The 13,905-nt window shown below is 39.8% G+C and overlaps 1 protein-coding gene across 2 annotated transcripts in view; it reads right to left on the reverse strand.

Moving 5' to 3' along the window:
- Window positions 1–13,905, reverse strand: part of RELN (reelin) — a 496,941-nt gene that overhangs the window by 46,799 nt on the left and 436,237 nt on the right. For both annotated transcript variants that reach the window (XM_032402324.1, XM_032402325.1), the window contains exon 46: window positions 10,460–10,628. In XM_032402324.1, the coding sequence (XP_032258215.1) occupies window positions 10,460–10,628 (169 nt within the window). The remainder of the gene's footprint in view (window positions 1–10,459; window positions 10,629–13,905) is intronic.

Here is a 13,905-nt window from a genome sequence, read left to right on the forward strand (position 1 = left end):
AATATTGTTTTGTATCTCCAGTGCTTATAAAGAGTAGGCAAGTAATCTTTGTTCCCTTAATGTTTTATGATGCCCCATCAAAGCCTTTATCACTTTTTATTCAGAGGGCTTATTTATGTATAGTTTCCTCTGCTGGATGATTCTCTCCTTGTTTATCATTTTATTGTTGGTGACACCTATAGATGGGACTTCATAAACATTTACTGAAAGAATTGTAAGTCGACAGCAATAAAGATGGCTAAGAAGAATCAAGTAAGAGATGTCTTTAGGGCGGGTGGGCAGGGACCGGGGGTCAGCGATCTGATGGCTGTCAAGGGGGAGAAGAACTCCCAGCAGTTGAGAGGTGGCATGAGCTGCCTAGCAGGGGTGGCTTTCTGAATGTTGGTTGTGTTGAATCACAGTCTGGGCAGCCACTTACCAAAGAGATTGTAGAGAAGATTTAAGAGCCAGACGCATTGTTGGGGTTGATAGCTTTTATGGGGACTTCCAACCATGACATGTTCAGTTTGTACAACTCTGTGGCATTCCACAGAAAAGGAAACAGTGGGAGATCATGTGTAGAATTCCTCAAACCAGAGTTGGCCACTAAGAGTACAGATATTTAGGGGGCGCTAATCTGTACTCTGGCACTAGTCAGTCCTGTGTCCTGAATAATTTAACATAAATAACGAGGGGGTTAACTTAGAGGACTTCTAGGGCCCTGTCTCAAATGTGATTTTATATTCTTGGGAATAACTGCACTTAGTAATTAAGTACCCATAAAACAGGGGAAAATATACTATCCAATATTATTTTATAGGACAAGGAGACACTTTCACTAAGGGGATGAATTGGAATATAAGTTGAAAAATGAAGGTCTGGAAGTTGAATTTCTAGGACTTCTTATTCCCAGCCCTGTCACAACTTCAGTATATAAAGAGAACAAATAATTTATGTTTATGTGCTGACACGTCCCCATCTGTAGAACTACGAAAATGCTACTTCCCACCTCATAAGGGTGTTGTGAAAATTAATTAGCTTGTGTTTACCAAGACCTGTGAGTGTCTTGGTGAAGTCCCTTGGCAGGTGTCATCATTTATCTTGAAGCTTCCTTATAATGACGGCCACCACCAGCTGCTGCGTCTTGGAGTTGGGGGGAAAATGGCCCCAGAGCATATTTCTCCTTTTCCATATCCTTGAAATATCTCCCTTTGCTTCTTTTCTGAATTTATATCATTTCCTCTTCATCAACTGCACATAGTAAGTGCTCCATAAGTGTTGTTTAATAATTGAACATCCATTGCTATGAAGTTAAAAAATGTTACCCTCAATATTATGGCTTCCATCTCTGTTCTCCCAGGGAACATTTCTCCACATTGCCTCCACACCTTTTAATAGGTTTCTATACACATTTCTGAGTCTTTGTATTACTCTTTTTTCCAGGAATACTCTGTCTATCTATGAAGTCCTCATTGTCATCATCATCATGAGAAAAAGCCCTTCGATAGGAACCATACAAAATTTTTAAAAAACCTTTTCACTCTCTCTTAATGCTTCCTTTACTCTCAGAAATACATAAAATATTTAGGACGAGTAAATATAGCCAACTCTCTTACTCCCAACGAAGAAGCTGAAGTTCAGTGCCCTAAGTCACAGTGCCGTAAGTCACACTCACGCAACTGAGAGAAGGCAATAATCTCTTGGTTTGTTACTACAATGTATTCTCAATGAGCAGACCCTTCAAAACTACCTCAACCTGTACAAAATCATCCTATCCCTCCCATGACCCCTAAATATGAGCAGTTGTTTAGTTATGGAAGGCTGTATGTATTGTTGCTATGTGTACACCCAAGTCTATCTATTCTGACTTTGGCAGGTTAATGTCATAGCTGAAGCCCTTGGCCCTCTGTCTTTAATTAGAGGCTCTGCAATGCCCCATTTCAAAATGTGTCCTATATTTCCCTTGGCAGCTAAGGTCCTGCCTTTATACTGGAAAACAATTTCCTCTACTAGCCTATTTTTCTGTGTTAGACAAAAGTAGAGAATATTCCAAGGGAGATATATAAATGGCTGATAAGTGCATGTTCAACATCATTAGTCATTAGAGAAACGCAAATCAAAACCAAAATGAGATATACTTCCTACCCACTAGGTGGCTGTAATAAAAAAGGCAGCAATAACAAGTGTTGGCAAGGATGTGGAGCCTTCATACACTGCTGGTGGGAATGCAGGCTTGTGTGAATGCTGTGGAGAACAGGTTGTTCGTTTTTCAAAATGTTGAACACAGAGTCACCATATGACCCAGCAATCCCACTGGTAGATGTACACCTGGGGGGAAGCATAGATCAGCTCACCTGAACAGAGTGGACCCATGGGTCACAGCCCATGACCTACAGATAAGAGCTAGAGAAAAAGTAGGCTCTAGAGAGGAGGCCTGAAATTTGGTACCAGGAGTGTGAATGAATTACTTATGGCGAGGGGCTCTTATTAAAGGGATGGGCCATCTGCCAGGGTATCCCTCCTCTGGGGGAGATCCTCATGAAGAACACACTGAACTATGAACAAAAGAAGGAGGTTGAATTTTGGGGTGGAAATGAGAGGTTGACTCTTAGAAATTTCTCTGTACAATTGACTAATTTCATAGGTGTAAGGACTGCCACTCAAGGAGGGGGCCTCTGTAACTTCTTAGTTTAGAACTGGCTCTAGAACTATCTCCTGCTGGAGCTGACGTGTTACTGAGAACTCTGGCTGTCTTGAATGGCAGGTAAAGGCTGGAAGACCATTGATTTGGCGGCTAGCTGGGGGTTCTTAATTTAGGCATCCCAGACCCTTTGGTAGAAAATTCCCTTGGTGATTATAAATAACACTAGGGATTTGTAGGACACTAAATGACTGTAACATTTTGGGATGTTTAGATAACATTAAACTGCCCATGAAAGAATATTTACGGTCATCTAATTTTCTTTTCTTCTAAATTTCTTACAAAACACTGGGGTCTGAACACTGAGAGGAGAAAGTATTTGGACCACAGGTTATGACCCCAAACAAATGTGATAAAGGTAAGGTATCCTTATAAGGTGACCTAGATCCTTCATGATACCTCTCTGGAACTAGGGTGGAAAGCATATTACAGGGTTAGCAATAGAAGAATTTAAACAAGCCACCCCACATGGCCTATCTTCTTTCCTTGATAGAGAACAAATGGAGAGCTTTGGTACAATCCTGCTTCAGCCACCGACTGTGTATCTATAGGGAAAATCATATAACTTCTCTGTGTCTTTGTCCTCATCTGAAAAGGTTAACAGGGAGACCTCAGGGTTAAAGAAAACTTAAGAGAGATTTCAACCAATTATATTGATTTGTAACCTAATTTGAAAAAAATGATAAAATGTTTTATGAGACAAACAGGGAGATTTGAATACTGAATACTAAGTAAATATTGAATAAGAAAATATTGAATAAGAAATTGTCATTAATTTTTAGGTAGGATAATGGTATCATAATTATGTTTTTTAAAGTCCTCTTTTAGAGATACATGCTAAAATATTTACAGTTGAAATGATGTGTCTGGGAATTGCTTCAAAATACGGGGTCCAGAGTGAGTGGTGCTATTGAAGAAACAAGGTTGGTCATAAATCAATAATAGTTGAAGCTGGGTGATGATTATATTGAAATACAGCTTGCTATTTTCTTAAATTTTGTATGTTTGGATTTTAAATAGATAAATGTGAGCCAAAAATAATCTGTGGTCCCTTCAAACTCAGAGTAAAATTTTGATTTGATTACAAAGAAAAGAAAATGGTTATCCTTGTTTTGGTAAAATAAGGAATTATTATTTTTGCTGATAATTATAATTAGTAATGATTATAAAAAACTACAGTGTTCTGAGTAGGCCTACTGAGAGCATCAAATACATTGGACTATCCCTCAAATAAAAGGAATTTCCTATAATTTTTAAAATGCCTTCTCAACGGAGAATGACTTCTATTTAACTGTTAAAATAATCTTAAGAATCCATACGTAGCGGGGTGCCTGGGTGGCTCAGTTGGTTAAGCGACTGCCTTCGGCTCAGGTCATGATCCTGGAGTCCCGGGATCGAGTCCCACATCGGGCTCCCTGCTCCGCAGGGAGTCTGCTTCTCCCTCTGATCCTCCTCCCTCTCATGCTCTCTGTCTCTCATTCTCTCTCTCGCAAATAAATAAAATCTTAAAAAAAAAAAAAAAAAAAAGAATCCATACGTAGCAATATGTTCAAAGTACAGCCAAATCTCAAATTCTCTAATAAAACTTTGGCAACAAGGTTGACAATGGAGAAAGCTTAGTTGGAATGCAGAATTTCTGTAAGTAGTTTTATTCTCCATTGTAGTGGAAATGGAAATAGGTTTTATTTGTCTTAACATTATAATGTGAAAATATTAATATATTCAGTATGTGAAAATCCATAGTACCATGGTTTACACCAAACAAAATTATTTTATGTTTTGCTGTCCTGAAAGAACAACACAAATTTGGTAAAGTAACAGCAATGATTTTCAAAGTATCAAAATGATGCCTGAGAAAATGGATATGGAAGAGAAGTCCAAGGCTTCCCTGACTTGATTGAACATTTTTAAGAAGATGTTCAGTAATATGAATGCTTGCAAAAAGTCTTTTAAAAGATACTGGAAAATTGGAAGTAACAATGGAGATAAATAGTACTGAGGCAAGTTTTAAGAATCTCTCCTTTAAAAAATGAACTTGTATTTCCTTTGAATATTTCTCCATGACAAGCCCAATAAATACTATATATAGTTATTTGGTTTTCTTAGCATAAGATCTTTTCTTTGCTTTTATAGTTGGGATTATCATGGAAGAATATCCTCCCTCCCTAAATCTGTTTACCTGAAAAAAGGTAAACCCAACCCCATTCCATTCTCCCAATTCTTCCACAATCTTTTTGCCCTTTCTTGCACTTATCACTTCTCCTGTAAACTTCTGCAAATGTTAAGTAGTGTGCATGCTGTGGCTAAAACCACCTGGCTTCCAAAGTGTTGTAGTTAATCTTTAAAGACAGTGGTATCAGCCATGTCATTAGGGTTGGAAGGAGGGAATGGATCATCTTCAAACTGTGACTTAAAATAGCCAAGTCACACCTGAGCCTTCCAGTGGCAGGACCCTCCCACCCCCGCAACCTTTCTCAGTGGATTTGAATTACCTGCCCTTCTGTTGACTCACCCTGGTTCTCAGGTGACATTTCAGAACCCATGCTACTTGAGCCACCTGTTATTTTTAGGTCTGGGATTAGTGAATAGGAAGAGGCAGATTCAGATTAGGGGCTATGAAATGGATTTTGGCACCTTTGTATTTTTTTTCAGCATCTCTCAAGATCTCCTGCCTTCTCCCTTCCTATTTCTTCTAGGACCATATCTCTTAGGCAAGCAATAAAAACGTAGGACTAATACAGTGGTTAAGCCCATGGGCTCTGGGGCCAGACAAGCTGTATTTATTTCCAGTATCTTACTTAAACTGTTCTTTTGAAGGTCACTGACTATCTCCTTATGGAAATTTACTGTGAAACTTTTTTCTTCATTAGTCTCAGCAGCATATGTCAGGGATGGTGACTTCTTCCTGCTTGATACTCTATTCTCACTTGCTTTTGGATACCGTACTCTTCTGATTCTTCTTCTACCTCCTTAATTGTATCCTCACAATTTCTTTAATAACCATTTCCACTCATCCTGCTATTAAATTTAAGGGTCCTTTCTTTTCTTTTTAAATGCTCTCCCATGGAGAGCTGACCGTTTCATGGCACTGCCTATCACCTCTATGCTCCTGCCTCCAAAGCTGATCATCTTTCCCTGGGCTCTGACCTTCACATCTCTGTCAAATGGATGTATTCATTTGTATTTCCAGTCATCACATTGAATTCAGCGTCATTTGGTTCAGTTTGTCACACTGTCCTTCCTGGAGTCAACTGTAGATTTCTCCCCATTCTCTTGGGCTTCAAACTTGAGTCATCTCTTGATGTGTGCAGTGGAGAAGAAGCTAGTGAGTTTTATCAATTCTTCCTTTGAAATGTCCCGTAATATCCCTCTCATCCCCTTCTTGTTAGCTGTAGCCCAGACCCTCGTTACTTCATGCTTTTCTTTTACTTGAGCCTCTCTGTTCTCCCAATTGTTTTTCTTGGAAGAACATTCTCAGTTCAAAACCCACCACAGTTCATCTTTCCAACAAGTCTAAACTCCTCTGCCTTGCTTCAGTGCTTGTGATAAGTTAAGCCAACTCCACAAACAAACAACTTTCCATAGCTTCCAGATATGAGCCCTGTGCCTTCATCAGCAACTCTTGGGCTCTTGCCGGGCTCATGTGTCCTGTTCACATTGTTTCCCTAATTTAGAATGTTCTTCTCCTTACCCACCTAATTCCAAGCCATCCTTTGAGGCCAGGGCCCATCTTTTCCATGAAACCCCTCTAACTCTGGCATTCAACACTGTCTCCCATCTCTCAGTACCTATGGCATTCCTAGCCCATTCCTCACTGAAGCTCTCAATTACATGCAGCACGTTTTATTTTTAAATTGTTTATTCTTCCTCAGTCAGATGGTAATCTCCTACAGGGCAGGAACTTAAGACAGTGTCCGACCATTACCATGGGCTTGCTCTTGTTACACAAGCTTAGGAAGACTTCTTAGTCTCACTGAAGATGAAGTCTGATAATCATAAGTGTGATCATGTTGTCAACACATAAATGTAAAGATGACCTACATTTTATAAATGTTCACAATGTCCCAAGCTCTTCCATGCACATTTATTTGATTTTTTACATGGCAAAAAGTCTCTTCATTTTTCACATGAGGACCCTGCAGCTTTGGGACATGGAATGACTTGCTTAAAAGCTCACAGGGCTGAAAAGCTAGAACTCTCCACTAAACCACAATGCTTTCCATTCATTTTTGAATTTCCAGTAAGATCTAACTGAACCCGTGTATATGGGAGTAACAGAGACTATGATTCTATCCACCTCAGCTTATTTAGGTTGTAACGTAGAAATGTCTGGAGCAGAGTGTGATGTCTCTTGTGTTCAGTCTCAGTGCTCCCTGCCCAGTGAAATGCACGAGCATCCATTCAGTTCTTCAACTCAGAAACCAGAGTCGTCTTCAACATTGTCCGTTCCCTCACCTTCCCACGTCCATTTCACCATGAAACTCAATTTTATTGCTTCCATTTCTCTTGACTTTCTCTACTTCCCTTCATGTCTCCAGCACCTTAGTCCAAGCTACCAGCACTCACTGCCTCTTCAAGAGTCTCCTTCCAGCTACTCTTATCCTCCCCTATTTGTTTTCCAATTAGAATAAGCTTTTCTGGTGCAAATCTGAGCATGCCCCCCTATTCCCAAACACTTTAGCAGATTTTTAAGCACCTATATGACATATCCCCAAATCATTTAAAAAAATTTTTTTTAAAGATTTTATTTGAGAGAGAGAGAGAGAGAGCACAGAGGGAAAGGAAGAGAGCAGAGAGAGAGGGAGAAGCAGACTCCCCAGTGAACAGAGAGAGCAGAGAGAGCAGAGGGTACAGAGAGCACGATGATGCAGGGCTCAATCCCAGGACCCTGAGATCATGACCTGAGCCGAAGGCAGACACTTAACCGACTGAGCCACACAGCCATCCTGGGCGTATCCCCAAATCTTCAGTATGACCTACGATACTTTTCATGGTCAGACTCCATCTCACTCCACTTTCTCTCTAGGTTGGATCCATTCTTTCAGTATCTCAGATATGCTTGTTACCTCCTGTCATAGGCCATTTTCTTTGTCTGGAACTCTGCTCCCTCTCCTCCTCCCCCAGTTAACTGCTATCCATCCTTTATCTCTTACTTCAATTATGTTTTCCTCCAAAAAATGTTCCTTGATTTTGTTGATCAAGGCAAATCTCCCTAGGACATATGATCTCTCAGCATCATGCAACTGTCCACCATCAGTTGAATTTATTTACTTTTGCAATTACTGGTGATTTCTGGTTAATATCTCTGTCTCCCACTGCACTCAAAGTTTGCTGAGGCAGGGATAAGTTCAGCCCCTCACACAGACCTGGCATATAATTAAATGTTTCAAAAGTATTTGTTTAATGGATGACTACATGAAGGAATAATCTCTACTGATGACTACCAATCATTTTAGTCTGGGTAATGGTTTGATGTCAGTTTGTGGATAACCAACCTCAGTTGACTCTTACTACCACTGTGCCAACAATACTGGAACCTTGTGGTTCTACGATAAGTGAATGAGTGGACAAATCTACCATCGGCACATTGTCACAGTCACTCCTCACCCCTACTTAGCACATGGCTTTAAGTCCTCAGCATCATGTTTGTTTATGATGAAGAGCTACAAACGGAAATTCTCAATTCTGTCCTAGTGGACAATGTAAGCATAGATGTCTCAATACTTTGCAGAAGTTGAGGTTGTAAGTTCAGCTCAAAACAAAGAAATGCCATACTGAAAAAGTAACCGGAAATTAAGAGCAGATATAGATATGCTAACTTGCGTTTGAGACAAAGTGCTCTGAGCCTGGCACATTGTTCTAATGATCTCTGGCATATGGCAGAGCACAGTAAGCGGTGGGTCTGGCTTGGGGTTCATTCATGTGCATTTCTTTCTGAATTATCCAGAGGGCCTTACTATAAGGCAGCGTCACCTTTAAGACCATTGTATAACGTGGGCTTTGAGAGTAGTACAATAAACAAACTGCATATTTTCAATATGATAACAAGAAGAAATGGCTGCTCATCAGATTTTTCAAATGTCATTTGAAAGGGTCAAAATTCTTATGGGTATGTGCAAAAGACAATTAAAAGATAGGTTAAAAGATGGAGAATAATTACCTTTCTTGAGTACAAGACTCAAGGGTATAATGACTTGCTGGAATCAATCTTAGAATGTCATTTATTTGCAAAATGCTACCAACTAGCTGGGTAATAATTCACAGAATTCATAAAGCCGTAGAAGACTACTGCCTTAATGGAGTTTTTTTTTTTTTCTACTTCACTTTATTAAGATCGCCTTAATAATTCATGCAATAATTCATGCATGGCAATACCTCTAACAAGCAACAGAATCTCACGTATCTCATTTAAACTGGGCAACTCTGCTGACAGTTCATATAGTCCTCGCACCTCTGAGCCAGCAATTGTAGATAAGCCCTAGGCTGTGAGCGACTGAAACCAGCCCATTTATGATAACCCCAAGAAAACTTACGTCCTAGATGAACAGCTGAATTTTATGGTCATTTGCTAGGAAGATTTATTCATTCTTCATTTGTGGGGAGGCGAGAGAACAATAACGAGCCCAAACTATAACTCCTGTTCCACATGGTTGAACTGGTTGCTTTGCTTCTCTCTTAATGGCAACAACTGATTACCATTTTGTTTTTTGGAGGGAACAGGAATTCCTATCAAGATTTTAAAGCTTCCCTATGATTAGCACCTACTTAGTGAGAAGAGAGAGGGTCGTTATCCACTAGGCAAGGTGAATTCTCTGTTTTACTCAAATAAAGCATTTACCAGGGAATTTTATGAAGCCACCGTCATTTCTTATAGGCACAATGCATGATGCATTCATCATTGTTTTTCATATAAAAAGAATGCTCCAGGTGATAATTTTCAAGATACTCTTGAAAATAAAATTTCAAAAGCAGACAATAATTCTAATACACATTTATTTGCTATATCTATTTGATATGACACTGCTCACTGTTATATCTACAGTAGTCTGACTGAACAGAAAGCAGACTCCATTTAAATCTGCTCTGTATCCAACGTGCCTGTTTTAAATTTAAGTGAATCAAGTTGGCGATTCTCGCTGATTCAGCCACTGTTTTCTTACAGATGCCATTTTTTCAAAATATCAGTTAAATGGAAGTCAGTATAGGCCTGGCTTTTGGGAAAACACAGAACGATGTCACCACAAAAACTGGTTTCTACTTCGCTTTTTTTAAGTGTTTTTTTTTTTTAAGAAAATAAATTTTAAGATTATTTATTTAAGTAATCTCTACACCTAACGTGGGGCTCAAACTCACGACCCTGAGATCAAGAGTTGCATGTTCTTCCAACCAAGCCAGCTAGGTGCCCTGCTTTTTTCTTTTCCTTTTTTTTTTTTTTTAAAGTAAGCTCTATGCCCAATGTGGGGCTTGAACTCATGATCCCAAGATCTAGAGTCGCATGCTCCACTGACTGAGCCAGCCAGGCACCCCCTATTTTGCTTATTTTTTTTAAAGTAAACTCTATGCCTAATGTGGGGCTCAAAGTCACAACCCTGATAGCAAGAGTCCCAGGCTCTACCAACTGAGCCAGCCAGGTGCCCTTGTTTTGCTTAGTAATTCGTGCCTGGCAATACCATCAACAAGTAACAAAATTGCATGTATCTCATTTAAACTTGTTGTCCTAAAATCCAACATGCCAAATAATATCAAATTGGGGTTCAATACATGCAGAAGCATCCATACCTGGTATAAGGAGGGAGGGGCAGAGTGATTCTGGTCCATTTGTTGAAAGTGTCTGACACCAGGATCCGCTGCAGGTGATAGCGGCTACATTCAACATTGGTAGGTAGACAGTCCCTTATCAATGGGTGCCATGATAATCCAAGATCTACCGAGTATTCCAATTCAATAGCTGGAACAGGAAACGTTATTCTGAATAGAAATACATGTATGCAGACCCAGGAAGCATAATTACTTATGTTTTCTTATGTTTTAATTCAAATGTCAATTTGATTTTTCCTCTGTATTTGTGTTTCCTATTTTGAAATGTTTCTTGGTTAGATTTTTCCTTCTGTACATTACTAGTTACTATTTTTCACTTTCCAGATTAAGATAGTTTTTCTTTTAAGGGGCTAGAATCAAGTGAAACATAAATTTTCCTGAATCACTCTGTTATACTGAGAAACTTTCAGAACAATCATAACAAAACCATTGTTCATATGCACGTAAGCAATAGTAATGGTAGTTATATATATATTTATTGTTTAATCTAATAGTTGCAGTATATTATGAAATTATACAAATTATATATATGTACTATAATAACTATACTATGTCTATTTATTTCATGGTTAACATGCAAGTACAAACATAGTAACCATATATTTTAATGATTACTTTTTAAAAAATTGAGCAACTTCCTCAAAACTTGACCATTCCACAGGGATCCTGACCAACAATGCCAATTTTGCTCTTGCTATAGGTAAAACTGCTTAGAAATGGCAAAATCCCTTGTGCTCACATACCCTGCTCTGTTGAGTTATAGAATATACTGGGGAATCAGAACGGTATAAGGAGGTAGCCGGAGGCCTTGCAATTTGTGCCAAAGCATGCAGTCAGGCTGTGGGTCTAGGAAAAGCTGTTTCTTTTTTCTGAAAAATCCAACTTATAACCTGAGTTTTATATTCTTTCTTATCTCCTGCTTCAGTCTATAAACTGCTCGAGCCCCTATCTCCCTACTTAAATTGCTCTCTCTAAGGTCATGATTCTCAATCTTGGCTGCACACCTGGAAATCACCTGGGTACCTTTAGAAACCACGAATACCAGGGTCCCACCCCCAGGGACTGTGATTTCACTCTTCTGGGGCACAGCCAAGGTGTCGGGAGCTGTGCCGCTTCCCAGGTGATTGTCATGTGCAGCCAGCGTGGGACCACTCACTGCAGCACGGTTCCTAGCAACACTTCCTAGTGAAATACAGTGGTCCAGCTCAGTCTTCATTGTTTTTGTCCTTCCTACAGCGGTAGACATTATTGATTATTCCCTGATTCTTGAAACTTTCTTTTCTTTTGGAGGACATTATTCTGAATCTCCTGTCTTCCTTTCCCTCTGACTCCTGTGCTAACGAGCCCAGCTATGGGCATTCTTCCAAACTCCATTTCTGGCCTTCTATTCTCTGTGTATACTCCTTGGGCTTCAACTATTATCCCTGTGCCCAGATCTGCCAATTTTATGTCTCCAATTAATTTCCTCCATTCAATAAATGTTTACCCAGCCTGGCATTACACCGGATGTTGGCATATTGTGCTGCACCGTTTAGACAAAGTTCCTGCTTTCTATCTTGTAAATCCTCCTCACTCAAGGGCATCTCCACTTAAAGCTACTTGCACCCAAACTAAAGAAAAACTCACCATTTTCCCTCATAAATATACATCTCTTCTTAACTATCAAATTCAATCAATGGAGATACTTTTGCATTGGTTTTCCAGGTTCAGAGTTTAGAAATTATTTTAGAAATTTTACTCTTCTCTTTTTTACTCTCAATGTTCAAACTGGCACCTGGTTTTGAGATTTTTCCGCTTCTTTCCTTTGTGCCTGCGTTGTCTCATATCAATTGTATCCATCCCATTTTTCTTCATGCCACACAGGGAGGACTTCATCACCTCCTACACAGAGGACCACTGAGACTTCTTTATTGGCATACCCACCTTCATCAGCTCCTGGGCTAATCGCCCTAAAACAGACCATGTCACTCCTCTGCCCTTGTGCCCCTTCATTCATGTCCTTGTCAAGCACAGATTCTTGTATGTGCCTTTTAAGGCTCTTCTTCCTTAGCTGCAAACTCTGCTTATCCACTTTCCTCTTTGATTTTATCATTCAGTTCAACCTTTCTCAAGAGGTTGCACCAGCCGGCAGTAGAAAGTACACAGGACTGGGCTTATGAAAGCAGAGTGTCAGTCCTGGTGCTGCTACAAGCCTACTGGGTCATAACTTACCTCCCTGGGTTCTCATCACCTTCCTATGCTACTGAGGAAGCAGGTATCTAGGACCCTAACGTCCTTTTCTATTTTCAAAATCAGAATTCTACTCTCCTCCACTAGATGAAAATATTGCCTATTCAGTCTGGTCTGCTCATGGTTTTCCCTATGGACTAGGAGCACCCCCACCTCTGCTTCTTTGCTTATGCTGCTAGCCTAGCTTGGGATGTCCTTTCTTCTCCATTCACCCTTCAAATCCATTCCAATCATCAATGCCCACTTGAGACTAAGCTTCTTTGTGAAATCTTCCCCAGATCCTGGATTGGCCATCCATTGGTCATCTCATTCTCCTTTGAGCTTTCATTACATTCTGCGTCAGTACCAATCCATAGAGCACTTGATTTAGTCACCTATTGGACTCTAACTTTTTAAAAGTATCCCCTCAACTAGACCTATTGAAGACAGATGTGTACCTTATACTTATCCAAGTTCCACTCCTGTTGACTAGTTTAGTGTTGACTGATTGAATCTGAGGTAGCAAGAGCATTTCTGGGACCCCCCTAAGATATGTCCTTTAAGTTCAAAGTAAAGAAAATATGAAAAATCTGGATTTTGCAAGACCTTGGAAGTAACCAAATTCGTCAGATGTTGGCCCCCTGGAATCTAAAACAGGACAAAGTCCTTGTGAACATTCTCATCTGGATCTCTTAGAGGAAGAATGATATGGGGTGGCTAAAGACCAGAAGACCCCCAGAATCCCGACAGGCTTGCAAGTTACAGTGAAGGGTCCAAGTACGAAGTGATGTCAGTCTTTATATCTCCTAAGATAGGTGTGTCTGTGTGTGTGTGTGTGTGTGTGTGTGTGCATGTGCGCGTGAGCAAGGTATATGTAAGTATGAGTGTGTGTGTGTACAACCTAGAGGATGCAAACTGGTCACAATGAGGGTGACCTAGAATATGCTATGACCCAGAATGGCAAAAACTATAAGACAAAATGGGAACAACAAAATTTCATGATTCCTGGAGTGATGGAAAGAAGACAGTAGCTGAACTAATATAAAGTTCTATGAATTAAAGCCCATGTACATACAAACTCATGTGTAAATCCTATTGCTGACTCTGGCCTTCTCTATGTGATGAGAGTCCCTAATCCTGCAGATCTGATGGTAAAAGAAAAATCTGAATTTTCAAAAAGAGACAAAGTAGGCATTTTT

Source organism: Phoca vitulina, unplaced genomic scaffold, assembly GCF_004348235.1.
Source record: "Phoca vitulina isolate PV1807 unplaced genomic scaffold, GSC_HSeal_1.0 scaffold4, whole genome shotgun sequence".
NCBI classification, from domain to species: domain Eukaryota; kingdom Metazoa; phylum Chordata; class Mammalia; order Carnivora; family Phocidae; genus Phoca; species Phoca vitulina.